This window comes from Triturus cristatus, chromosome 1_1 (genome assembly GCF_964204655.1).
Source record: "Triturus cristatus chromosome 1_1, aTriCri1.1, whole genome shotgun sequence".
NCBI lineage: Eukaryota > Metazoa > Chordata > Amphibia > Caudata > Salamandridae > Triturus > Triturus cristatus.
Genome location: NC_140579.1, coordinates 880,518,300 through 880,544,781, shown reverse-complemented (window position 1 = coordinate 880,544,781; position 26,482 = coordinate 880,518,300). Strand labels below are relative to the sequence as shown.

Genomic DNA, 26,482 nt, shown 5'->3' with positions numbered 1-26,482 from the left:
GGGCTGCTGACATTCATATCTGTGCATAGATCGCCGCCTAGTGTTGGGTCCGGATGTTTGCACGTTGTTGTCCTGGAAAAGTCTTCGAAGTATCACGAGATAGGTGACTCCTCCCCTGGACCACAGTGCGCATGGGCATCCTCTCCATCCTTAGATTGTTTTTCGCCATTGTGGCAGTGATGGAGTAGATACAGTAAGTGATGACCATGCTATACAGTAATTCTGAGAGCTGCAGCTGCTACAGGCGCCGGGGAGGAGGGTGGGCGATATGAATGTCAGCAGCCCTACATGCCAAGAACAGATGCATACTGGTAAGTAGCATATTCAGTTCGAGGCATGTGGGCTGCTTAATTCATATCTGTGCATAGAATACATAACAGTACCTCCTATTAGCGGCGGCTACCCGTGCCAGCTGCAGCAGTCTGAAAAAGAGTTTTGAGAACAGCCTGGCCTACAGCTGCCTGCTGTTTTGAGTGTACATCTACACAGTAGTGTTTGGTAAATGTATGTATAGTGGACCATGTGGCTGCTCTACAGATTTCCTGTAAAGGAATGTTTCCTAGGAAAGCCATGGACGCCCCTAACTTTCGTGTTGAGTGGGCTTGTGAGGGAATCGTTAATGTGCGTTTAGCTTTTTGATAGCAAATTTGAATACATTTAACGATCCATCTGGCTATCCCTGCTTTGGAAATGGCGTTGCCCTTGTGTTGTGGAGAAAAGGCAACGAAAAGTTGTTTTGTTTTCCTAAAGTCCTTAGTTCTGTCTATATAGTACATGAGGGCCCTCTTTACATCTAGTGTATGGAGCATTCTCTCTGCGACATTTTGTGGACTTGGAAAGAAAACAGGCAGTTCAATAGTTTGATTCATGTGGAACTGCGATATCACTTTGGGCATGAATTTGGGGTTGGTACGTAGTACAACTCTGTTTGCGTGAACCTGTATGAATGGCTCTTGAATGGTTAGTGCCTGGAGTTCACTAACTCTTCTTAACGAAGTGATTGCCACTAAGAAAGCTACTTTCCAGGTGAGGAATTGAATCTCACATGAATGGAGAGGTTCAAAGGGTGGACCCATTAATCTGGTGAGGACCACATTGAGGTTCCACACCGGTGCCGGTGGGTGTCTTGGGGGAATTACTCGTTTGAGGCCCTCCAGGAAGGCTTTGATGGCAGGCACTCTGAATAAAGAGAGGTGCTGCCTGTTTTGAAGATAGGCTGCTATCGCAGTTAAATGGATACGTATTGAATTGTATGCCAGATTGCATCGGTATAAGTGTAAGAGGTAACAGATGATGTTTTGAATAGATGCGTCTAGCGGGTTAATGTCATTGTTGCAGTAAATGACAAACCTCTTCCATTTAGCCGCATAGCAAGCTCTGGTAGTGGGTCTTCTGGCCTCCTTGATGATATCCATACAGTCAGGTGGCAGGTTTAGGTAGCCAAACTCTAAGACTTCAGGAGCCAGATTGCCAGGTTCAGCTGTTGCGGATCTGGGTGCTGAATGTCGCCATGGTTCTGCGTTAAAAGTGCGGGATTGATCCGCAGCCTTTGATGCGGCACCACGGAAAGTTCTAGAAAGGTGGTGTACCATGGTTGGCGCGCCCATGTGGGAGCAACTAGGATGAGTGTCAGTGAGTGTTGTCGCAGTTTGCGTGCCACTAGCGGTATCAATGGCGCTGGGGGAAAAGAGTACGCAAATCTGCCGGACCAGTTCCTCCATATCGCATTGCCCTGTGACTGCGGATGTGGGAACCTGGCGGCAAAGCTTTGGCATTTTGCGTTTTCGTGTGTGGCGAATAGGTCTATCTCTGGATGACCCCACTGTTGGAAGTACGGTTGGAGTACTGACTGATGTAGCTCCCACGCGTGCATTTGGTGGCTGTGTCTGCTGAGCAGATCCGCCATCTGGTTGTCCTTGCCGGGGAGGTGTTCCGCCATGAGGAATATGTTCCTCTGAATGGCCCACTTCCACATGCTCTGAGCCAGATGAGACAACTGTGGAGAGTGTGTTCCTCCCTGCTTCTGTATGTAGTACATGGCAGTCATGTTGTCCGTCCGAATCAACACGACTTTGTTGCATAAGTGTACTTTGAATGCCTTCATGGCTAGGAAGATTGCCATCAGTTCCAGAACGTTGATGTGCATCTTCTTTTGTTGTGTCGTCCATAGTCCCTGCACTGTGTAATTGAGTACATGAGCTCCCCAAACCTGGAGAGAGGCGTCCGCTGTCAGTATTATTTGTGGAACAGGCTCGTGGAACGGTCGGCCCTTGCAAAGGTTTTGTAGATTCCACCAATGCAGAGAGTTGTATGCCCGACCGCTCACCAACACTAGGTCTTTTAATTGCCCGTGAGCCTGATTCCATTGACGTGCCAAGCACTCCTGAAGCGGGCGCATGTGTAGTCTCGCGTGCGGGACTATGAAAATGCAGGAGGCAATCATGCCTATCAACTGCATGAACACTCGCGCAGGAAGGGAGTGTTGAGGTTTGAACTTTGAGATCAGCAATTGCATGCTGTTGATCCTCACTAAATTTGGCTGAGCTGTGGCTGCCAGAGTGTTTATGGTCGTGCCCAGGTACTGTCGTACGTGTGCGGGTTGGAGATGTGATTTTGGGTAATTTAGTGAGAATCCCAGACTGTGAAGAAGGTGAATGGTGAGGGACATGTGGCTGGCACATTGCTGGGCTGACTTTGCCTGAACAAGCCAGTCGTCCAGGTAAGGGTAGACGTGAATGTGTTCTCCGTAGATGTGCAGCCACCGTAGCTAGGCCCTTGGTGCTGTTGTCACTCCGAAGGGAGAACTTTGAATTGATAGTGATGGTCCTGAATAGTGAACCTGAGATATTTCCTGTGTGATGGGTGTATGGGTATGTGGAAATACGCATCTTTGAGGTCTAGTGTGGCTAGGAAGTCTCCCTGACTGAGCAGCAGGAGAACGTGCTGTAGGGTGAGCATATGGAAATGGTCTGAGAGAATGTAGTGGTTGAGGGGTCTCAGGTCTAGTATAGGTCTGAGCGACCCGTCCTTTTTTGGGATTAAGAAGTACAGAGAGTACACCCCTGTCCCCTGCTGGTTGACGGGCACAACCTCTATTGCACCTTTTTGCAGCATACTCAGCACTTCCTGCTGCAATAATGCCAAGTGCTCTACGGACATAGGACGGTGCTTTGGCGGTATGTTGGGTGGAGTGGATGTTAATTCGAGACAGTAACCGTGCTGGATAATGTCCCTGACCCACCTGTCTGTGGTGATGGTTTTCCACGTGGACAGGAACCGCTGGAGTCTCCCCCCGACAGGTGTTCTGTGGTCGGGGGGGAAGGGAGAGGGCGTCACTGTTTGTTTTTGGGTGAGGACCTGGTGTTACCGTAACCACGTCCTCTGCCCTTGGTGCTGGAGCCACGATATCCACCTCTGTTTGTTTTATCGTAGGAACTCTGTGTGTTCCCTTTAGTGTATTGCTGCTGTGACCCCTGACCTCTAGCTGCTCCTCTATTCCCGGGGCGACGAAAGGAGCCACTGCGAAACTGGTGCGTCTGCAGAGCCCCCATTGATTTGGCAGTGTCAGTGTCTTTCTTAATTTTCTCGAGGGTAGTGTCAACTCCAGGGCCAAATAAGTAGTCGGGGTTGACTGGTTGATTTAAGATGTTGTTCTGAATCTCCGGCTTGAAGCCTGAGATTCTCAACCATGCGTGTCGTCTCAACATGACGCTTGTGTTGATTGCCCTCGCCGCTGTGTCGGCAGCATCCAGGGCGCACTTGATGGATGCATTAGTAAGGAGTTGTCCCTCTCTGATGAGGAGCTCCGCTGCCTCTTTATATTCATCTGGCAAATGTTGGAGTAGTGATTCTAGTGTGTCGTAGTGGGAACGATCATAACGGGCCAGGAGTGCCTGTGTGTTGGCAATGCGCCAGATGTTTGCTGCTTGCGCTGCAATCCTTTTGCCTGATGTCTCCAGCACTTTGGACTCCTTGTCTGGGGGAGGAGCATCACCTGTTGTCTGCGATTGGGCTCGTTTGCGAGCGTTAGCAACTACCATGGAGTCCAAAGGTAACTGACCCCTAATGTACATAGGGTCTCCGGGTGCAGGCTTGTAATTTTTTTCAATCCTGGGGTTTAGCACCCGTGCCCTGGTTGTTTCCTTAAAAATGTCTTTTGCAGGTTTGAGAACTCCTTTCAACATGGGCAGAGTTTTTACAGTTCTTTCGGAAGAGGCGAAAGTGTCCACCAAGAAGTCTTCTTCGACTGTGTCAGAATGGAGTTGTACTCCATGATTGGCAGCAGCCCTTTCTATGAGGGCATTGAAGGCAGCAGTGTCCTCTGTGGGAGATGTCTTTGTGCTGTAAAGCTGCGTGTCATGGGTATATGGTGCGGTACCCTGGTCTGTAGGGTCATCCCATGCCTGATCTGGGTATTGCAGATGCTCATCAGGATCGACATCCCCAGGGTAGGTGGTATCATCCCCCATATAGTCCTCTACTGCGTCTGTATCTGAAGGCGTAGGAGAAAAGGACTGGGGATCCTGAAGGGAGGGTTGTAAGCGTTCATGAAGCACTGGCTCCGACACTGTTGGCAATTTGTGCTTGAGAGGGATTCTGTAGGAGTCCAATCCCCTCTCTGGCGTGAGTTTCCGCTTGCGGAGCATCAGTCTACCAGTGTTGGCGTCTATGAATTGTGGCTGTGAAGGCTCAAAATCTGTGTGTCCAGTGGATGGGGACTGTGTCTGGCGGACACGTGTCCGGATCTCGAACATCTTCGGCGCCGTGGACGGCGGCAAGCCAAACGTGATGTTGGTTGGCGCCGAGGGTGCCTTCGGAGCCTTGTGCGTGTCGGGGCCCGACGTGGATCGGAGGGCTGCCCGTTCCCTGATGCGTTGCAGGGATGCTGCGACCTGTTGCACAGGGAACGCCGAAGGCTCTTTGGAACCGGTCGGCACCTTGGAGGTAGGCGTCGACTGCTTTGGAGCCATGGGGTCATCGATCCGAAGAGAGGTATCGACGGTCGTTGGAGTCGACAACTTGGCGAGCGTCGCTGTCTTCAACGTCGACGCAGATGGACCGGCCATTTTGACTTTGGTGGTCGTGGCCGACGGCTTCGGTGCCAGAGGCCGAGGTGCTTTGTGGGGACCGAGGGCCTTTTTCTTCGGGTCGGCACCGATATCCGCTGCAGTGAGCTCGGCGCCGAAATCCCTTTTACTGCGTTCGGGGCCGATGGCCTTTGCTGGCGTTGAAGGAGTGGAGGGCTTCGAGGCCTTCGAGCAGATTACAGCCAGTTTCACTTTTGGTTTCGGTGGAACTGGAGCGACGATTGGTTTCGGTTTCGTTGAAGGGAATCCAGTCGTTTTCGGTAATAATGGCTCGTGCGGAATGTTCGAGGCTGGGCCTGAAGGCGGGGCCGAAGAACTTTGAGATTGATCTCGGGTAAGGCCCGGAGGCGATCCCTCGACCTGAGCCTTATGATGACGCATTTTGTCGGCCTCCATTTCGACGGGTGGGCCTAGCTCCTCGCTAGAGCTATCTTCTTCGGCCCCAAAGGCCTCATCGTAGTCTCCTACCTCGTTGAGGACTTCTTCCCTTTGAAAAAGCACCTCATCGTCGTCTTCCGATCGGGAGTCGTGTTCGGAAGCGGGGCTTGAGTCTACTTCTTCCACGCTCTCGGCGTCCTCGTCTTCGGTGCTGAAGATGTTGGCCGGGGCAGGCGCCGATTGCTGCGCTTCTAATCTCGCCGCCCGTCGATTCCGGAGAGTCTTCTTCGATCGGAATGGGGCACAGGCCATACATTTCGACTCATCGTGACCCGGTGAGAGACATTTGTTGCATACCGGGTGGACGTCAATGTGTGGGTATTTTGCGTGGCATAAAGGACACCGTTTGAATGGAGTCCTCGATTCCATCGTCGATGGAACTTCGATGTTCGGACCAAACTGATCCGAAAAGCTGGAAAAAGGTTCTAAAGTATTAAAGAAACTAGTCAATACCGAACGGGAACAGTACCGACGATAACTAAAGGCCTTTTGGCCTTAATCTGAATTTTCCTAACTTGAGCTAAGATAAGCACATCCGAACCCAATAGCGGAAAAAAACAATCTAAGGATGGAGAGGATGCCCATGCGCACTGTGGTCCAGGGGAGGAGTCACCTATCTCGTGATACTTCGAAGACTCTTCCAGGACAACAACGTGCAAACATCCGGACCCAACACTAGGCGGCGATCTATGCACAGATATGAATTCAGCAGCCCACATGCCTCGAACCTGAGAAAGTGGCTCTGTATATACTGTTCCCAAATAGGTACAAGGTGTACAGAGTCCACAGTCCCCAGAGGCTTGGCAGAGGCTAAAGTTAGATATAACCTTACTCTCTAAAGTGGTAGCTTGGTCGAGCAGTAAGGCAGTATCAGAGGACAGTGTAAAGCATTTGTTGCACACATTCAGCCAGCAAATGGTCTCACACACTCAAGAAGAACAATAGTTACTTACCTGTAATCTGTGGTTATCCAGTATTGGTGTCTTTCATAGATTCCCATGCCTGAATCATTCACCGTCGTCGGAGTGTGAGTCACACGGTACATAAAAAAGCAATAATTATGCATATAACAACCAAAAAACCCTGGTAACCTGAACCAGGAAGTGAAGTAGCCTAAGCTACAAAAGAAAAAACTTCCACAGCTATGACTATCACTGTCATTATATACAGTCCAAACTGCAGCCAATCAGGCGACAGCACCCACCAGAATGTTCTCCTCAGAGGCTCAGGCTGTCAGATTTTCTTGCACAGGAGTGAAGTAATATACCATAACCTAAAAAGCCTCTGAGGGGAGGTGGGCGGGTTGCATGTGAATCTATGAATGACACCAATACTGGAGAACCACAGATTACAGGTAAGTAACTATTGTTCTTCTCCAGTATTTGGGGTGTCTTTCATAGATTCACATGCCTGAATCAGAGTAGATAGCAGTACATCACCTTATGCTCATAAGACGCTACTTTGTATCATAGATCATATACATTATGAAACAGTATAACCATAGAGAAATACATGTGTGCTTCAACATATGCAAAACAATTTCAAGCCACAAATAGTATGGAAAAAGCGTCTTATAAAAGCTTAGCGGAGGAGGGAGAACAGAGGCTCACCTTATTTGAAAAGATTATGTAGAACAGCTGGTCCCACTGATCCATCCGCATCACTTGCAGCTTCCAAACAGTAGTGTCTGGTAAACGTATGGCTGCTGGACCATGTTGCCGCTTTACAGATCTGGTGAAGAGGCACACCGGCAAAAAGAGCTGTAGAAGAAGAGATTGCTCTCGTAGAGTGTGCTCTTGGGGTCGCTTGCAATGGTCTTCCAGCTTGATCATGGCATAAACAAATTGCAGCCGAAATCCAGCGCGCTATGGTTGGCTTTGATACTGAATGGCCTTGACGTGGTTTGCCATAAGCTACCAAGAGCTGGTCCGATTTGCGCAGTGATGCTGTCCGCTGTAAGTAAAATTTCAGACATCTTTTGATGTCTAAGGAATGCAAGGCCCTTTCTGCAGCTGTTTGCGGATTTGGGAAGAAAGTTTTCAAAACTTTGGGTTCATTAAGATGGAAATCCGTCGGGACCTTTGGCATAAATTTTGGATTAGTGCGCAGCACCACAGAATCAGATGTGAATTGCAGAAAGGGTGGATGAATAGTGAACGCTTGGAGATCACTAACCCTTCTTGTAGAAGTTATAGCCAATAATAAAGAAACCTTCCAAGAAAGGAACTTTAGATCCGCCTTGTGGATGGGCTCGAAAGGATGCCGCATTAGTTGTGAAAGCACTATATTAAGGTGCCAAGAAGGAGGTGGACGCCGAATAGGCGGGAACATCCTAAATAACCCCTTAAAAAATTGCTGGATGACTATTGGAATAGAGAGGTAATACCATCCTGCCGAAACCTTGAAATTGCAGCTAAGAACACCTTCAAAGTAGAGTGGGAAAGACCAGACCTCGCCAACTGTAGAAATAAAGGTAGAATTTGTTCCGGTCTTGCGTGGATCGGATGGAGATTAACGGATTGACACCACATGCAAAACCTCTTCCACTTTAGTTTGTAGGTTTTAACAGTTGCTGGTGCTCGAGCATTGGCCAAAACCTCTTGGCAGTCTGGAGGGATATCTAGGTGTGCAAATTCAAGCTGTTGAGGAGCCATGCCGCTAATCTCAGCGATGCTGGGTCCGGATGACAAATTTGACCGTTCTGAAGGGTCAGAAGATGTGGAATTGGTCGAAACTGTATGGGCTCAGCCTCCGAGAGGAGGAGAAGTTCTGTGAACCAGTACTGGCGGGGCCACCTGGGAGCAATTAAAATCATGCGGCAAGGCTGTTTGATCTTGCGCAGAACTCGTGGAACCAACGGGATTGGTGGAAAGGCGTAAGCATATATTTGCAACCAATTCATCGAAAAGGCATTTCCCAGCGAGTCCTTGTGGGGAGCCCAACTTGCGAAGAATGGGCATTTGCGGTTCTGGCTGGTTGCAAAGAGGTCTAGATCGGGATGCCCCCATTCGTGAAATACCCAGTCTAGGAATGGTTGGTGTAACTCCCATTCGTGATTCGACGTTGTGGTTCTGCTGAGGGAATCCGCCAGAACATTCCTGATTCCTGGAACGTGAATGGCTTTGAGGTTGATCTTGTGGCGAATCGCCCAATCCCAAATCTCTTGCGCTTGCTGAGATAAGATGGCTGACCTCGTCCCGCCTTGTTTGTTCAAGTAATGCATACTTGTTGTATTGTCTGTTCTTACAAGTATGCATGCTCCTCGGATGATGGCCTGGAAGAATTTTAGAGCCAAGAATATAGCTCGCAGTTCTAGCAGGTTGATATGCCACTTTCTCTGTTCTAGAGTCCACCTGCCCTTGACTGTTATTCCTTGAAGGTGCGCTCCCCAACCCTCGAGGGATGCATCTGTGGTGACTGTGAAATCCGGCATTTCGACCAGAAAAGGACAACCCTCTTTCAAGTGTTTCATCTGACCCCACCATTGAAAGGCGTCCCGCATTCGCGAGGTGATGTGAATGATATCCTCGAATGATCCTGTGGTCTGAAGCCATTGCAGATTGAGCTCCTCCTGCAACGGTCTTATTCTGTACCGACAGTTGGGAATGAGATGAATGCAAGACGAAATCATCCCTAGGAAGGATTTGTACACACGGACTGAAACGCACTCTTTTGAAAGTAGTGAGCGCGCAAGATTGCATATCTTGATTTGCCTTTCTTTTGACACAAAGGCTTTGGCCAGATCCGTGTCCAATGTCGCTCCTAGGAACATTCTTCTTTGCGAAGGAGCTAGATTTCTCCAGATTTGTTGACAGACCCAGGGACTGGAAGAGTAAGGCATTTTTGAACATGCTCGGATGCTACCTTGGCTGAACTCGCCTTGATAAGGCAGTCGTCCAGGTACGGGAATATTTGAACTCCTGGAGATGCGCAGTCACTGGCGCTATGACCTTTGTGAAGACTCTGGGTGCGGAACCGAGTCCAAATGGGAGGACTCTGAATTGAAAATCCCTCGCAGCCACTCTGAACCGTAGAAATTTTCTGTGCCTGGGTAGGATTGGTACATGAAAATAAGCGTCCTGCAGGTCGAGGGTGGCCATGTAATCTCCCATCGAAAGCAACTGTAGAATTTCTTGGAGTGTCAACATCCGGAAAGACATTCTCTTTAAAAATTTGTTGAGAGCGCGGAGGTCGAGAATTGGACGCCACTCTCCTGATTTTTTCTGGATGAGGAAAAACCTTGAATAAAAGCCCGTTCCCTTCTGTAGGATAGGGACCTTTTCGATTGCTCCTTTTTGAATCATCAAATTTATTTGGGAAAAAAGCTCTTTGAGATGAGCAGGGGGTGGGCCTGGAAATTACCAATGTCCACCGGGGGAAGAGTCCACCGGAGCTGGGGCACTTGGAGAAGGAGTTTGTACCTGATAATTATCCCACTCCGACATGATAGACTGATCATCTACCTCTCCTTCCTCCCTTTCATCGTCTGTAACCTGCGATTGACGAGATGGCAACGGAGAAGGTGGTCTTGGTGACTAACGACGACAACTGTACTCTTGGCCTGGGTGTCGACAGAAGAGATTCCGCCGTTTCCGAAGGAGGGAAACGTCTATAGTAATCATGCAACATATACTGCAGATTATCAAGCAGTTCCAATGGCATTTGACCAGACGGCACTGGTGCAGGAGGTGTCGGCTGTGGTTCCATATTAAGATCTTCGTACTGGTCCTCATCATCATCATCATCATCTTGATATTTGATGAGAAGCTCCGATGGACTCCTTGCAGTCCGAAATCTCTCATCTTCTTCGGAATCATTATCCTCCGATTGTAAAAGTTGCGCCGGCAATTTTAGAGGCGATATAGCTTCTAAAGACGATCCTCTGCGCTGAAGAAGCGTAGGCGCTGTTGTCCTTTGATCAGACACAACAGACGACGGAGTCGCAGCCCACACCTGCATATCCATGCAGGTAGATAGAGGAGGTGGTGACAATCGCGTCGACGGAACCGCCGACGGTGGTAATCCTGAGGTTGAAGCCATTTTCGATGATGAGGCTGTTTTCGTCGACGAGATGCCAGTCGTCGACGACGGGACAATCTTCGTCGACGAGGGCGCCGACGATGAGGTAATCTTCATCGACGAGGGCGTCGTCGACGGGGCACTCTTCGTCGACGATGGCGTCGACGCGTCCATCTTCGTCGACGCATGGATCTTAGTCGACGAGGCACCACAATCTTCGTCGACGGAGTAGACGTCGACGAGGTAGTCTTCGTAGACGGAGTAACTTTCTTACTTCTTACCGTCGACGGAACGGAGACGATGGATGACACCTCCTTCGTCGACGAGATGGGTTTAACACTCACCGAGACCAGCGTCGACGGCGATGAAGCCGATGACATTATCATTGCAGGTCTCGGCGACGAGAATGCAATAGTCGACGTTGAAACCGTGTCGACGATAATAACCGTCGACGCCACTGCCGTCGATGCCACTGCCGTCGACGGCAATCTCACTTGAGGTAAATTCCTCTCAGGAAAACTTTTAGCTGGCAGAGTTTTTCCTGATTTCCTCGGGGGCGTAGAGGGCTTGGATCCTGAAGGTGGAGACGTCTTCTTAGATGAAGACGAAGACTGACCCAAGCCCTTAACAGACTGGGCTCTCCTCGACACCTTCGCCCCAGTAGAAGAAAACTCTTCTTCAGCAACCCTTTTCCTGGAAGAGATAGAGGACCCAGAGGCAGTTTCTATCCCTGACTGTGAGAAAGTGGCTCTGTATATACTGTTCCCTAATAGGTACAGGGTGTACAGAGTCCACAGTCCCCCAGAGGCTGATAGAGGTCAAAGTTAGGTATGACCTTACTCTCAAAAGTGGTAGCTTGGTCGAGCAGGAAGGCAGTACCAGAGGACAGTGTAAAGCATTTATTGTACACACTCAGTCAGCAAATGGTTTCACACACTCAATAACTGAACTCTAGGCCAATGGTTTATATATATAAAATATATGCTTGTTTTATTTTTAGAACCACAAAGGGGGTAAAAATATACTTTCTCAGAATGAGAGGTTGAACATAAATACTTTTGTCTTAAGCAGTAAATTTGTGTACACAGTCACAGTTGGTTGCAATAAACAGTCCTATTTCCTAAACATAACAATGCATTGAGCTCAATGGTAAATTCAGGTTATTTGTAATAAATTACTTTTCAGATTACTTTTGGAATTCCAGGTCTGGCTCCTAGATCCAGCCTTGGGTCGGTATTCAGAATCAAGTGATGAAAGTCGACTTAATAACTGTAATGATTTTTAAATAATATTTAGCTATTTCAAAAGTTAGCACTTTGAGAATACATTCAATGGATCTCTATGGCAAGAAATTCAAATTGCAGGTAGAGTACTTTATCGTTACTTTAGTAATCCAGGACTGGGTGCCTAGACCCAGACCCTTATCAAAAACAGGTAAGTAATTTCGTTTGCAGAAATGGTACGATTTTAAAAGAATATTTCAAATTTGAAAAAATAGACACTTAGAAGAAATTTCACAGAAAAGCAGACAATGGTTTCCTATGGGAGAAAAATGAGTTAGAGGTAAGTATACTTGTGAACACTTTTCAGGGTCAGGGCTGGGCACCAAGATCCAGCACTGGGAGCTCACCTAGGAGCGGGTGAGTAAATTCGTTTTTGTCACTTGGCTGATTTTTGGTGAATATTTGCAGTTTTGAAAAGTTCACACTTAGAAGATTTTTGAAGAAAAAGCCAGTCAATGTTACCCTATGAGGAAAATGAAGTTAGCGGTTTAAGGGTAAGTACTCGACTGGCAGAGTTGAAATTCCGGGCATGGACTCAGGGGTCCCCCAGTGTCAGGTAGGTACAGTTGGTTCACCCTCAGCGGTTTCAGGACGGCCGGGTGCAGAGAGAGTTAGGCCCAATGTTATCCTACGAGGGATAGGGGGGCCTTGGTTGGTGGCTGCTGTCTGGCAAGCCACGCGGCTGTGGGAGCTGGGCTCCTGGTCACTTACTCAGGGCAAGTGGGGAAGTAGGTTAGTGTAGAGAGTGCACTGCCAGGGCCACTCGGGCGGCTGGGTGCATTTGAGCCTTCGGGCGCTCAATGGAAATCAATGGCAATGTTCCGGTTTGGAAAAAGGCTGCAGGCTCGGGGACGGGGATGTTTCAGGTGCCACCACCACTTCGAGAGGTAAGTTGGATAGTTGTAGGTTAGGTGGGTACCCCGGGATTGGGCACAGGGGGCCGCAGGGCGCCGGGTGCAGGGGTGCCTTTTGACGTCGGGAATCTTACCCTCTGGTTGATCGCGGTTGGGGTGGCACTCGGTTCTGAGGCTGAAGGCTTCTTCCGGGATGTCGAGGGGGGTCTTTGGGTGCCGGACTCGGGGTCACAGTCGCCGTGGGGTCGTCCTCAGGGTCTTTGTCCACTCCGGCACTGGCCAGGCTTGGCTGGTGCAGAGTGTGTTGGGTCCGCGGTTCCGGGCTGCTGCCAGGAGTTAAAAATAGGTTTCTTGAGTAGACCCTCTACTCATGGGAGTCCCAGGGGCTTAGAGCCAAGAGGTAGCCAGGTCCTCCGGGGTTGGTGAGGTTGCTAGCCACGAGAGATGCCGCGCTGGTGCAGGTTCGAGAGTCGACAGGCCGGTAGGGCTGGGGCCAAAGCAGTTGGTGTCTTCTTCTCTTTTTAGCAGCTGCAGGGCAGGTCCTTGTTCTTCTTGCTCTTCTTGTAGTTTTCTATCTGGAATCTGAGGAAGGAAGGTTCAGGGTGCCCCTAAATACTAGATTTAGGGGCGTTACAGGTAGGTGAAGGCCAGGGACCAATGGGTCCTTGTCCTGGGGTGGGCACACCCCCTATCCTGCCTCTCTCCTGTGGGAGGGGGGCAGTAGCCTAATCCTGATAGGATAGGGCCTCCCATCTTCAAGATGGCGAGAGCCCGGAGATGTACTTCACCTCGCCTCCCCCACCTGAGGGGTGGGGTGGGCAGGCTGGCAGATCCCCTGTCCTTGTATGGGGTTTCCGGCCAACCTTCCCGCCAGAGTGGGGGGTTGCAGTGGCCTGGGGAAACTCCAAATGGCGGCCTGCCTTTGAAGCTTCCCTTTGCTCATCCTGGGGGAGGAGATTTCTCACCTCACCCAGGATGTGCATTGTTGCAGGCCCGGGAGAGCAGGGGCTCTCCCACCCAGGGGTCCAGCAACGTGTCTGCTGTGTGGCAGCCCGGGCAGCCTCAGAGCAGACGTGGATTGTAAGTTAGCTGTAAGGGGGCATCTCTAAGATGCCCTCTGGGGTGCTTAGTACATTAAATCCTACACTGGCGTCAGTGTGGGTTCAATGTGCTGAGAAGTTTGATACCAAACTTCCCAGGCTTCAGTGTTGCCAATATGGTGCTGTGGAGCTCGTGTTTGACAAGCTCTCAGCACCATGTACTCTTAAATGACAGCACTGCACTTACAGTGCCCAGGAATGGACCCAGGTACTGTAGGGGCACAGGGCTCCTGCTCCTGTGCCCACACCATAGGCGTAATGCACCCAGCTAGAGGGGTGGCTGACATATGCCTTGGCAGTGTAGGTGATGGGCATGGTACACAGCGATGTGTGCCATGTCGACTCTTTGTAAGGGTACAGGGCCTCTGAGGGTGGCACAATGAGTGCTGCAGCCCTTAGAGGCCTTCCCTGGCCACAAGGCCCTGGGTACCTAGGGTACCATTTACTAGGGGCTGACATGTGGCCAGGGTTTGCCAATTTGGAGTTTGTGTGGTTTAAGGAAGGAACATAGGCCCTGGGCACCTGATTGGCAGGAACCCAGGGTACACTCAATCGAAGTACATTCAGCAATTTAGCAAAAAGTGGGGGCATACCATGCAAGAAAGATGGCACTTTCTCACACTGACAAAGGATCATCTTTATCCTTAAGCTTCTGTAGCCACAGAAGAAGACGTCCTTCTCTATCCCTTAAGGTCTTCTGAGGGAAAGTCCGGCAAATCTTGCACTCCTTCACTTCGTGATCAGGATAGAGGCAATAGATGCATTTTTTGTGAGGGTCTTCAGAAAAAAGCCGAAGCTTTCCGCAGGACTCACAAGGTCTGAAGAGGGATCTTTTTGTAGTTGACATCCTAGAAGTTGTAGAAACAGTAGAAATTTGAAGAAAACTGAGCAGAGCTCAGGGAGACTCCCTTCACACGACGTGCGGTAGAAAATTTGACAGCCTGAGCCTCTGAGGAGAACATTCTGGTGGGTGCTGTCGCCTGATTGGCTGCAGTTTGGACTGTATATAATGACAGTGATAGTCATAGCTGTGGAAGTTTTTTCCCTTGTAGCTTAGGCTGCTTTACTTCCTGGTTCAGGTTACCAGGGTTTTTTGGTTGTTATATGCATAATTATTGCTTTATGTACCGTGGGACTCCCACTCCGACGACGGGGAATGATTCAGGCATGTGAATCTATGAAAGACACCCCAAATACTGGAGAACTGAACTTTAGTCCAATGGTTTGTATAAAAAAATATATGCTTGTTTTATTTTAGAACCAACAATTGGAATTAAAATATACTTTCTCAGAATGAGATGCTTTATATAAATACTTTTGCAATATGCAATTGACTTTTGTAAACAGTTACAAGTGGTTGCAATAGGCAACACTATTTTAAATACAATAATGTATTGAGTACAATGGAAGTTTCATGTTATTTGCCACAGATTACTTTTAGGATTACTTTTGGAATTCCAGGACTGGATCCTAGATTCAGTCCTGGGTCAGTACTTAGAATCAAGTGATGAAAGTCGGCTTAATTACTGGGATGATTTTTAAACAATATTTTGCTATTTTAAAAGTTGACACTTAGAAAATATCTCAAAGAAAACAGTCAATGATTCCCTATGGAAGAAAATTCAGGTTGCAGGTACAGTATGTTCTCGTTACTTTTGTAATCCAGTACTGGGTGCCTAGACTCAGTACTGGGACCTTTATCCAAAACAGGTAAGTAATTACGTTTTCAGATATTATACGATTTGTAAAGAATATTTAAAGATTGCAGAAATTGACCCTTAGAAGAAATTTCACACAAAAACAGTCAATGATTTCCTATGGGAGAAAATTGGGTTACTGGTAAGTACAGTTGTATGTATTTTTCAGTCAGTGCTGGGCACCAAGATCCAGCACTGGGTGCTCACCTAAGAGCAGGTGAGTATTTTCGTTACTCGAGTGATTTTTTAAGAATATTTTAAGATTTGAAAAGTCCACACTTAGAAGAAATTTCAGGAAAAAGCCAGTCAATGTTACCCTATGAGGAAAATAGAGTTTGCGGTTTAAGGGCAAGTACTCGACTGGCAGAGTTGAGGTTCTGGGCATAGACTCAGGGGTCCCCCAAGGTCAGGTAGGTACAGTTGGTTCACCCTCAGCGGCTCTAGGGCGGCCGGGTACAGAGAGAGTTAGGCCCAATGTTATCCTATGAGGGATAGGGGGACCTTGGTTGGTGGCTGCTGACTGGCAAGCCACGCGGCTGTGGGAGCTGGGCTCCTGGTCACTTACTCAGGGCAAGTGGGGAAGTAGGTAGGTGTAGAGGTTGCACTGCCAGGGCCACTCGGGCGGCTGGGTGCAGAGTGCTTTTGAGCCTTCGGGCGCTCAACTGATTTCAATGGGAAATCTCCGGTTTAGAAAAAGACTGCAAGCTCGGGGAACGAGGACTCTTCAGGTGCCACCACCACTTCGAGAGGTAAGTTGGGTAGTTGGAGGATTGGTAGGTACCCCGGGATTGGGCACAGGGGGCCGTGGGGCGCAGAGGGCAGGGGTGCCTTTTGGTGTCGGGAAATCTTACCCTCTGTTGATCGCGGTTGGGGGGGCACCTTGTTCTGAGGCTGCAGACTTCTTCAGGAGTGTCGAGGGAGGTCCTTGGGTGCCGGACTCGGGGTCACAGTCGCCGTGGGGTCGTCCTCAAGGTCTTTGTTCACTCCGGCACAGGCCAGGCTCGGCTGGTGCAGAGTGTGCTGGGTTCGTGGTTCCGGGCTGCTGCCAGGGATTAGAAGTCGATTTTGAGTAGAGCCTCTACTCATGGGAGTCCCAGGGGCTTAGAGCCAAAAGGTAGCCAGGTCCTCCGGGGTTGGTGAGGTTGCTGGCCACAAGAGATGCCGGGCTGGAGCAGGAGCAGGTTCGAGGGTCGACAGGCCGGTAGGGCTGGGGCCAAAGCAGTTGGTGTCTTTCTCTTTTCAGCAGCTGCAGGGCAGGTCTTCTTTCTTCTTGCTCTTCGTAGTTTTGAATCTGGAATCTGGGGAAGGAAGGGTCAGGGTGCCCCTAAATAATAGATTTAGGGGCGTTCCAGGTAGGTGAAGGGCAGGGACCAATGGGTCCCTGTCCTGGGGTGGGTACATTCCCTATCCTGCCTCTCTCCTGTGGGAGGGGGGCAGTAGCCTAGTCCTGATAGGGTAGGGCTCCCCATCTTCAAGATGGCGAGAGCCCGGAGATGTGCTTCACCTCGCCTCCCCCACCTGAGAGGTGGGGTTGGCAGGCTGGCACATCCCCTGTCCTTATTTGGGGTTTCCGGCCAAAGCTTCCCGCCAGAGTGGGGGGTTGCAGGGGCCTGGGGAAGCTCACAGAGGCGGCATGCCTTTGAAGCTTCCCCCTGCCCATCCTGGGGGCGGAGGTTTAGCACCTCGCCCAGGATGTGCATTGTTGCAGGACCAGGAGAGCAGGGGCTCTCCTACCCAGGGGTCCAGCAACATGTCTGCTGGGTGGCAGCCTAGGCAGCCTCAGAGCAGACGTGGATTGTAGGTTAGGTTTAAGGGGGCACCTCTAAGATGCCCTCTGGGGTGCTGGGTACATTAAATCCCACACTGGCATCAGTGTGGGTTTAATGTGCTGAGAAGTTTGATACCAAACTTCTCAGTCTTTAGTGTTGCCATTATGGTGCTGTGGAGCTCGTGTTTGACGAGCTCTCAGCACCATGTACTCCTAAATGGCAGCACTGCACTTACAGTGCTCAGGAATGGACCTGGGCACTGTAGGGGCACAGGGCTCCTGTGCCCACACCATTGGCATAAGGCACCCAGCTAGAGGGGTGACTGATGTATGCCATGGCAGTGTAGGTGATGGGCGTGGCACACAGGGATGTGTGCCATGTCGACTGTTTTTGTCTTGCACCCAAACACTCAGCCTGCAAAGGTAGTGTGTGTGTGTAAGGGTACAGGGCCTCTAAGGGTGGCACAAGGAGTGCTGCAGCTCTTAGAGGCCTTCCTTGGTCACAAGGCCCTGGGTACCTAGGGTACCATTTACCAGGGGCTGACATGTGGCCAGGGTGTGCCAATTTGGGTTTGGTTTGTTTTAGGGAAGGAACATGGGCACCTGATTGGCAGGAGTCCAGGACACACTCAGTCAAAGTACATTCAGCAATTCAGCAAAAAGTGGGGGCATACCATGCAAGAAAGATATAACTTTCTCACAACCTGTCTCTTCTTCCGCCTCGCGCTCTCTGCGTCGACCACTGTAAGCACAAAGAGGCAACGGCCATTGTTACTCGGGGTAGGGGAACAGCCATATCAGCGGCCCCTGAGGAACGACGCACAGGCCAGGTTTTTAAACTTCTTATTTGTTGTTCTCAGTAGAGAACTATATCAAATAAAAATTCTTGATTCTTGACGCACAGGCCTAGCTCAGCAAAGGTGCCAGCAGAAGCAGTTTGAGGATGAAATGTGGTGTGTGTACAGGGATGCCTTTAACTGGTGAATTGTGAGCCCTCAGGGCAACGTGTGGTGTAGATCCGAGGCCTAAATAGCGCTTTCTACCAGAGTACCTCAGGGCAACGTGTGACGCACATCCAAGGCCTATACAGCGCTTACTATCAAAATGCCTCAGGACAATGTGTAGCACACATCCGAGGCCTAAATAGCGCTTACTTCGATGAGTTATTCATGCACTGGGTGGCTTGTCATCAGCGCGCCCCTCACTGGGCAGGTGAGGTGTTCAACACACCGGTGGACTGTGGTTTTTAATCCGGTAAAGTTCGGGTACACTCAGCGTCTAGCGATGTCTTCTTTACCTTGTTGTTTCGACAAGTTTAGCTCTGCGCTGTAATCTCTTTAGGCTTTAACTCTGGCACCAGTCTCTTGACTTCTTGGAAATTTTCGGAGCCCGGGAGCCTCGTCTCGCCCCTCTCCCCATAAAAAGGCCCCTGGATTTTTTTCCTTTTTCTGGTTTTTTTTCTAGAATGTTCCCAGTATCTGTGAAGTGTTCCTACAGCCCGACCCCCTTCCTACTCCCACCACGGTCCGCACATTTCCCTGTCTGTGCACAAGTATAGGTCTCTGTACTATCAAGACATCTCAAGCCCTGTCACTCCTTCGCTCGGTCCTAGCTGTTGAGGTATGAGCACTTTGCATTCTGGGACTTGTAGTGTCTTTTCGCACTGAACTGTAGGCCTACGTTTCCAGCATGACCCCCTGTGGCTGCACTCTTTGAGGGGCCCTTTAGGTGGCTAAACTCGAAGCTATACAAAGAGTCCCCAGCTCTGCACTGTGGGGGCTACAGGCAGCACTGTGTCACATGCTGGTGAGTGAAAAGACACTCCGCAGCTTCGTGTTCCCTCACCCATTTTCTACAAATTCGTTTTTTCTGCTATTTTTTAAGATATCGGTTTATGGTCCTTCGTTTATTAAAACCGTATTCTTGCTACAGTATGAAGCGGTCTCAGTTATTTTGTCTACTCGCGTGGTTTATTTTTTATCCTTTGCAGCATTAACCATATTTCAGAATTCTCTACGATAAACCCTAGGGACCACTGTTTTACATATACCAAGCGGGTGCTTGCACGTCATACACAGGGCAGGGACCAGTGAAAAGAACAAAAAAGTATATTTGGAAAAAATGCTTTGAGGGGCGGTAGTTAAGTGGGTTTGGGTGGGGAGAAGTGGGGAGTTTTGATAAGTGTCTTAGAAACAAAGGAGGACTTGAGGGGCGTCTTTGTTATCTCCTGGTTGGAACTAACGAGTTTAAACTGTAATTCTGTCTCAGCCCCCGATTCAATGTGTGGGAATGTCTCGTGCCTGTTTTTGGGAGGGCTGGACCCTGATTATGAACTTTTTTAGGTCAAGCCTGGCGGCAGCACACATACGGCGCTCGCTCTTAGAGGCATGCTGTAATAGAGCATGCTGTGGAAGCCCAGCCCACTTGCAAAAGACAGATGAGGAGCGGACACCTGTCATACAAGGATGGAGTCTGTCTGCACTTAAAGTGGAAAGAAAAAAAACATGCCTGGGGTGAATCCAACAGATCCATTAAATTTAACATTGCGTGCATCGTACTCAAGGAACCGGGGACTTCAAAAAGCATCCACTTTCTACCCTTGCCCAGTGAAATGTGACTGCATAACTTTGGGTTCAAGCAGCATTGCAAGATTCAAGAAACTGCTACCTGATGAAAAGGTCAACATTATAAGTGCAGTGGTAACAGTAAAATCGTACGCAATTTCTATAGTTCAGTCTTCATTTAATTTGTATGTAGTTTATTGGATTGCGGCATATCCATTCTTAAAAAAAAAATTATGACTGATTTTGTTTGATATGTTTTCAGTGGTTTGAAGATGTGTGTCCCTTTTTGCTCCACCCAAAATGCAAAACAGATGTAATTTTTACACAAACCACACAATATCTGAAGTGCAAACCACATAACCAGTGTAAACAACCTTTTGCAATGCAATAGGTTTAGGATTTACGCGACTTTAACCTATTGGCATTGTAAATGACAATGCCTTTTATCTAGATTTTAAAAACCAAAGCAAAAATAAAAGGCATTGACATTTAGAATGCCAATAGCTCCAACTCGCATAAATGCGAGACCTATTGCACTTCAAATGCTTGTTATTTTCGCTTACTGGGAGTCTATCTCTGGGCCGAAGAGATCTTCCCGATAAATGGGACATTAAGCAGGTGCTGTTGCACTTCAGGTTTGAACCTGGAGATGAGTAACCAGACATGCCTATGCAGAAGAATTGAGGAGTTTATCCCTATGGATGCGGTGTCCGCACTGCCTAGGGCACAGTATATAGCCTCCATGACTAACTCTCCTCCTTTTGTACTGTTCTGGGATATATTTCAACAACGCTTCCATGTCATACTAAATGGTCCAGTTATAATGCGATAGATAACCCACTGAAATGGCTAATCACCAATGATTGGGATGACCCATTGCAACCCGCTATCCCGTCACATCTATGCAATTGATTTCCTGCTCAACAGGAGGCGCGTCTCAAGTACTCTGGGGCTACCCTCTTCTCTGAAGTAGTTACAACCAGTGAGTGAGTATCGGGTGTCCCCTGATAACACGTGGTTCAGTAGGAGAAGGCTTGTAATCCCGTTTAATGTGTGGTATTAGTACCCTACATTTAACAGGGTCTTTCAATAAAGTCGTGTAGACTTTCACCAATGGGGTGAAGCAGGGTCTCAAGGGCCTAGACTGGTCAGGTGACAAGTTGCAGGTAGGTGGAAGCTGGGCCTGAGCAACTGTTCAATGGGGCCGAAGGAGAGGAGGGGTGAGGGAGGAGAGATGGCACTGGATCAGGTAAGAAGTATGGGTGGGAGGAGGCGTGGGAAGGTTGGCATGGCGGCAGGAGTACCAAAAGGGGAAAAGAAAGAGCAAAAGGACAATAGTAAATAGAGAAAAAGGACACAAATAGCAAAATATGAGAAAAAAATTAAACAGCGGGAGCAGTAAAAAGGGGGCAAAAGCAAAAAGTCACAATAGTAAAGGAGCGAGAAGTGAGAAAAAAGGGCCAAAGAATGAAAGCATCAAAAAGGGGAGAAAAGTGCAAAGAGAGGGAAGTCAGAAGAGCGAAAGGTACCAGCAGCAGAAGGGTGAGAGACAAGGCGTGAGAGATACGCCAAAAAGGGCTCGAAAAGAACAAAAATAACAAGAAGATAGGAAACGAGCAAAAGTGTGATGCAGAAGAGCAAAACATCTGATGCAAAAGTGTGTTGAGTGAAAGGAGCGAGAAAGAGGGAGAATGGCAGGAGAGAGAGGAGAGCAGCATCGTAGGCATGGAGCGGGGGTCTCGACTCGAGGACCTAGGCTGGTCAGTTGACCAGTCGCAGGTAGGTGGGAGCTGGGCCAGGAGAATCCCAATGGTTATTTGATATCAAGCCCTTACTTTCACCAATGTATAGAATCAATTTGTGGATGGCTATGAATTACCTTAAGCTCAAAGCAGACAAAATGGAAGTCAGCTTGGCTAATATTTGCCTTCAGATAAGGGTAATCTACCAGTTCTGGTGTAAACTAAAACGTCTGGGAGAGGAGGAGGCCACAGAGCTCTCCCGCAACGAACAAGTTTCTGATGGGAATCATGATGTGCTTACCATCTTAAGTTTGGGTCTGCGTCGTTTTTCAGTATGTATTGGGAAATCTAGAAATCACTTGCAAATAATCTTCAATGTCTTCCCAAGGGAACTTCAGTCATTCCCTCAAGACCAACCAATTTCTTAAAGCTTTTAGCTAATTTTTTCAGAGCATCTATTTACTTTGGTCAGTTAATGCCAAAAAATCTTATGGTGTATGTGCACTTTATAAAACTCATTAACATAACATTCATAAATTATGGAAAAGTTCTATAAGGACTCACACCACCATTCGCTGGTTGGATGAACTATTACAGTTTGCACACTGCTGGTTCATTTCACCACTCACCTTCTATGAATGAGGTAATCTTCCAGGATATCAAGGCACCGTACCATCTGAGAAAAAATTAGCACCTTATGCCCGCCAGCCTTTAACTTTGGCAGTAGCTTATCAATAAGCACCAGTTTCCCCGACGAGCGCACCATGGCCTGAAGGTGGAAGTCATGTGGTATGGAATGGAAGGAGTCTCTAAACTCTGTTAGGATCTTTTCTTCTGCACCTAGAGGAGGCAGGGGTAAAGAGGCACATTACAAATTAAATCCCCAAATCAGTACAGTAAAAATAGGGCAATGATCAACTGTGAATAGCTAGTGCCAGATGTATGTATCCCGTAGTACTTTATTGGCCTTGCAAACAAAGACATTGGATGATGTACATTATCTTCAGAGACAAAAAAATAATAATTAAGGTTCTACCCAAAATGCAAGTCATGGGACTGCCAGGACGTTTTGTTCAACAATCGCATATTATCCTACACAGACAAATATTCTTTGAAAAAAACTCTGCCACAGCTCTCCTCCAGGAGTGTCTGGTGACTGTTGGACAGTGAATGCTACCAAGTACCTTAGCAGTTCATAGAAATTAAGTGAAGAACATTCCAGTTGTTTAGGTTGCTATGGACAGATTAAGCATTTGCTCATATTTTATGGTTTGATTTGCACGGCACAGGCTAGGTTTGGAACACCCATAGGCTCAGCACTGAGAATAAAAAAAAATAGTGATAGGAGAGCTATGGAATTGTTTTGGCTGAGAATTAATAGGTTAAGGCTCCATAGCGTGGAGATCGATGGTTGGCAGATGGGGATACACTGGTTACACGTGGGGTCCCCCATAAACTAAGGGTATACAGGCACCCACTGGTGTAAGATTCCCATATCAATGGTGAGATTGTGGTGCTTATATCATATTAACTGTTCTCATGACTGACACTGCATGTGATGCCTGATTGCAGCTTGGTGGTGTGTGTACAGCAATGCAAGTATACATGCAGACTAGTCCTCACACGAAGTTGGTTACCAGAAATTGATGGCTGCAGCACTTGCAGAACTTACACAACACTCAAGGTCACAGGTTTTGTGTGCTCGGCCTAGCTCATAAAATGACTGGTTGGTTGGATGGATGGATGTAATGGGATGACAATATAAAGGCCTCATACCAGTGATGAGGTATGGGTGGTTGCAGCATTTACGCAGCTCCATCATGGTGTTAAGCAGGTTGGGTGTGTTGGCGTGGTTGGCACCCTTAGACAGGAAAGAGAAGTTCTTCTCCAGGATAGCCCGATAGTACTTTTTCTGCATGTTGGTAAGTTCCACTTCGATGATGGTTTCCTGCTTGGGTGCCAAGTTCTTCTCCACATCCTCTTTTAGCCGGCGCAACATCATAGGCTTCAAAATGGCCTGCAGCTTCTGTACCTGTTCACCAAATCAGGAGTGGAGACAGAGGAGAAAGAGAAAAGTGACTTTTAATCCTAATTCAGCGGGAGCATCTACATAGCTTTCATTAATGCTGAAAACCTATACTTTGAGTGGAATCTTTTTTTATAACACATTTTATTACATTTCCATGGTACATTCTGTGCCTTTGTGTGGAATCTTTCTCTGTTCTAATGGATATAGCCCTACTATATTAAGTCCTGTATTAAGGTTGGTCACATTTGGAAACAAGCATTGGCATAGCCAATAGGTCTCACTGATGGGACCTAATAAGAATTTAGCCATGCAAGAGAATAGGGTTTGGGGCAAGGGGGTGGGTTTGTTTAGACTAGTGTCCCGCCCGAATGGCGCCACTCGTGGATCGGCTTGGCAGACAAGCATTGGCAAAGCAAATAGGTCCAGCCTTTTGGCTTTGCCAAAGCTTTTTGCTGACTCTGTTCAGCCTTTTAACAAACAGTGGTGTGCCGCGCGGGACAGGGGCGGGGGAGCACCTCATAGGCAGCCGCAAGTGGGGAGGGGGGCGGAAACAAAACAAAGGGGAGGGGGGCGGGAGCCTGGTGAACATGGACAACAGAAGGGGGGGGTGGGGGTTACCTCAGGGGTCGCCGCCAGTAGGTAGGGGGGCGGGAACAAAGGGAATGCGGACAACGGGAGGGAGCATTGTGAACACAGACAACGTGAAGGGGGCGGAACCAAAGCAACAGGAAATAAATAAACCGGCACGGTCGCTAAAGTGAAAGCGGCCACGCCGTGTGAAATTAGTAACCTGATCCACGACTGACTGCCACCTTGCGCGCTGTTGTTCGCTCCCGAGAGTAAGACGCTGTGGGAGTGAACCTTTGGAGAAGAGGTGGGACTGCGAGAAAGTGGGTTCCTGTTGCAGCAAACCCTCCCCCCCCCCTTTTTTTGTTGCCAGACTACTGATGCTCTTTGACTTGATATGCTCTGGGGCCCTGCCAATCAGGCCCCAGGGCCTGTGTTCTTTCCCCAAAACAAAACCCAATTGGCAACTCTGGCCACAGGTAGGTCCCTGGTAAAAGGTACCCCATGTACCCAGGGCACTGTGACCACAGAAGGCTCCTAAGGGCTGCAGCACCAATTGTGCCACCCTTAGGGGCCCTGTACCTTTTCACAAATACACTGCCTTGCAGGCTGCGTGTCTTGGTGCAGATCAAAAGTGAAGAGTCGACATGGCACACATCCCTGTGTGCCATGCCTACCAACCACTGCCATGGCCTAGGTCAGTCACTCCGCTAGCTGGGTACACTATGCCAGTGGTGAGGGGACAGAGGCATAAGCCCTGTGCCCCTACAGTGTCTGAATCCATTCTCAGACATTGTAAGTGCAGTGTACCATTAAAGAGTATATGGTGCTGGGAGGTTGTCATTACGAACTCCACAGTACCATGATGGATATACTGAAGTGTGGGAAGTTTGGTATCAAATTTCTCAGCACATTGTACCCACACTGAATACACTGTGGGTTTCAATGTAAAACGCACGACAGAGGGCATTTTAGAAATGCCCCCTGAACTCGACCCACAACCAGTGTCCCGACTGAGTGGCTGTTTAGGCTGCCACCCACCAGACATGTTGCTTGACCCCTGGGTCGAGAGCCATCTGCTCTTGAGGGCCTGCAACAATGCACATCCTGGGACGAGGTGCTAGGTCCCCTCCCCAGGATGGGCAGGGGAAGCTTCAAAGGCCTGTCGCCTTTGTGAGCTTCTCCAGACCACTTGCTGTACTTAGCAACTGGTCCCCACTGGTTCTACCCCCCCCCCCCACTTTGGGCGGGAGAACCAGCTGGAAAAACAAGTGAGGAAGCGAGGTGTGCCCACCTCTGCCAACTCCACCCCTAAGGTGGGGGAGGCAAGGTGAAGCACAACTCATAGTCCCCGCAATCTTGCAGATGGGGGGACTCAACCAACCAGGGACAGGCTCATGCCCCCTCCCAGTGGAGGGTGGCATAATATGGGGTGTACCCACCCCAGGGAAGGGTCCCATTGGCCCCTGCCATTTACCTACCTAAAACGCCCCTAAATCTAGTAGTTAGGGGCACCCCTAAACCTTGCTTTCTCAGACAAGAAGAAACTACAAGGAGAAGAAGAAGGAGGACCAAACAGCCGTACAGCAGCTAACAAGAGGAAGACGCCCACTGGCTTGGCCCCAGCCTTACCAGCCTGTCTATACCTCGAACCTGCTCCTGCGAAATCCTGGTGTGTCCTGCAGCCAGCAACCTCAAAACCCTAGAGGACCTGCCTGCCTTAAACCCCTAAGACCTTGCTCACTCGTGAGCACCGCATTTGTTCATCTGCAACCACTGGCTCCGGCCAGACACCGCATATCCGCCCCACTCTGCACCCGCCGTCCAAGCGGGCCAACACCACAAGGACGTCACCCTGGTGATCCTGACCTAAGAACCGGCGACCCGTGAACTGCCTCAAGCCTCCAGCCGATGCCTGCAGTCTAAATCAAGAAGCTCCCCCAACCACAACAAGGAGCTGGTAAGAAGATCGGACCCCAAAAGGTACCCCGCCCCAGGAACTTGGGTGCCCAAACAGACGGTGCCTAACCAACCCCTAACTTACCTCTCGAAGTGGTGGTCGCACCCAGAAGACCTTCGTCTCCAATCCTACAGTGCCTTTGTAAATCAGAGGTTCCCCATTGCAAACAACAGGGCACCTGATATCGTAATAGCACCCTGCACCCAGCCACCCTAGTGCCGCTGAGGGTGCACCTTTGGTGCTACTTTATTTCCCCATTTGCACTGAGCTAAAGTCCAGGAGCTTTGGTCCCACAACCAAGTGGCCTGCTTGCCAGCAGCCACCAACCCGAGGCCCCTTGCCCCATTGGATAACATTGGGCCTCAGCACTCTGC

The 26,482-nt window shown here is 49.1% G+C and overlaps 1 protein-coding gene across 7 annotated transcripts in view; it reads right to left on the bottom strand.

The window, feature by feature from the left end:
- The window catches only part of LOC146871232 (ATP-dependent chromatin remodeler CHD8-like), a 2,388,691-nt gene that overhangs the window by 1,672,335 nt on the left and 689,874 nt on the right, over window positions 1-26,482 (bottom strand). For all 7 annotated transcript variants that reach the window (XM_085650618.1, XM_085650635.1, XM_085650640.1 and 4 more), the window contains exons 15-16: window positions 23,329-23,584; window positions 22,182-22,392 (exon numbers count right to left, since the gene is read on the bottom strand). In XM_085650618.1, the coding sequence (XP_085506744.1) occupies window positions 22,182-22,392; window positions 23,329-23,584 (467 nt within the window). The remainder of the gene's footprint in view (window positions 1-22,181; window positions 22,393-23,328; window positions 23,585-26,482) is intronic.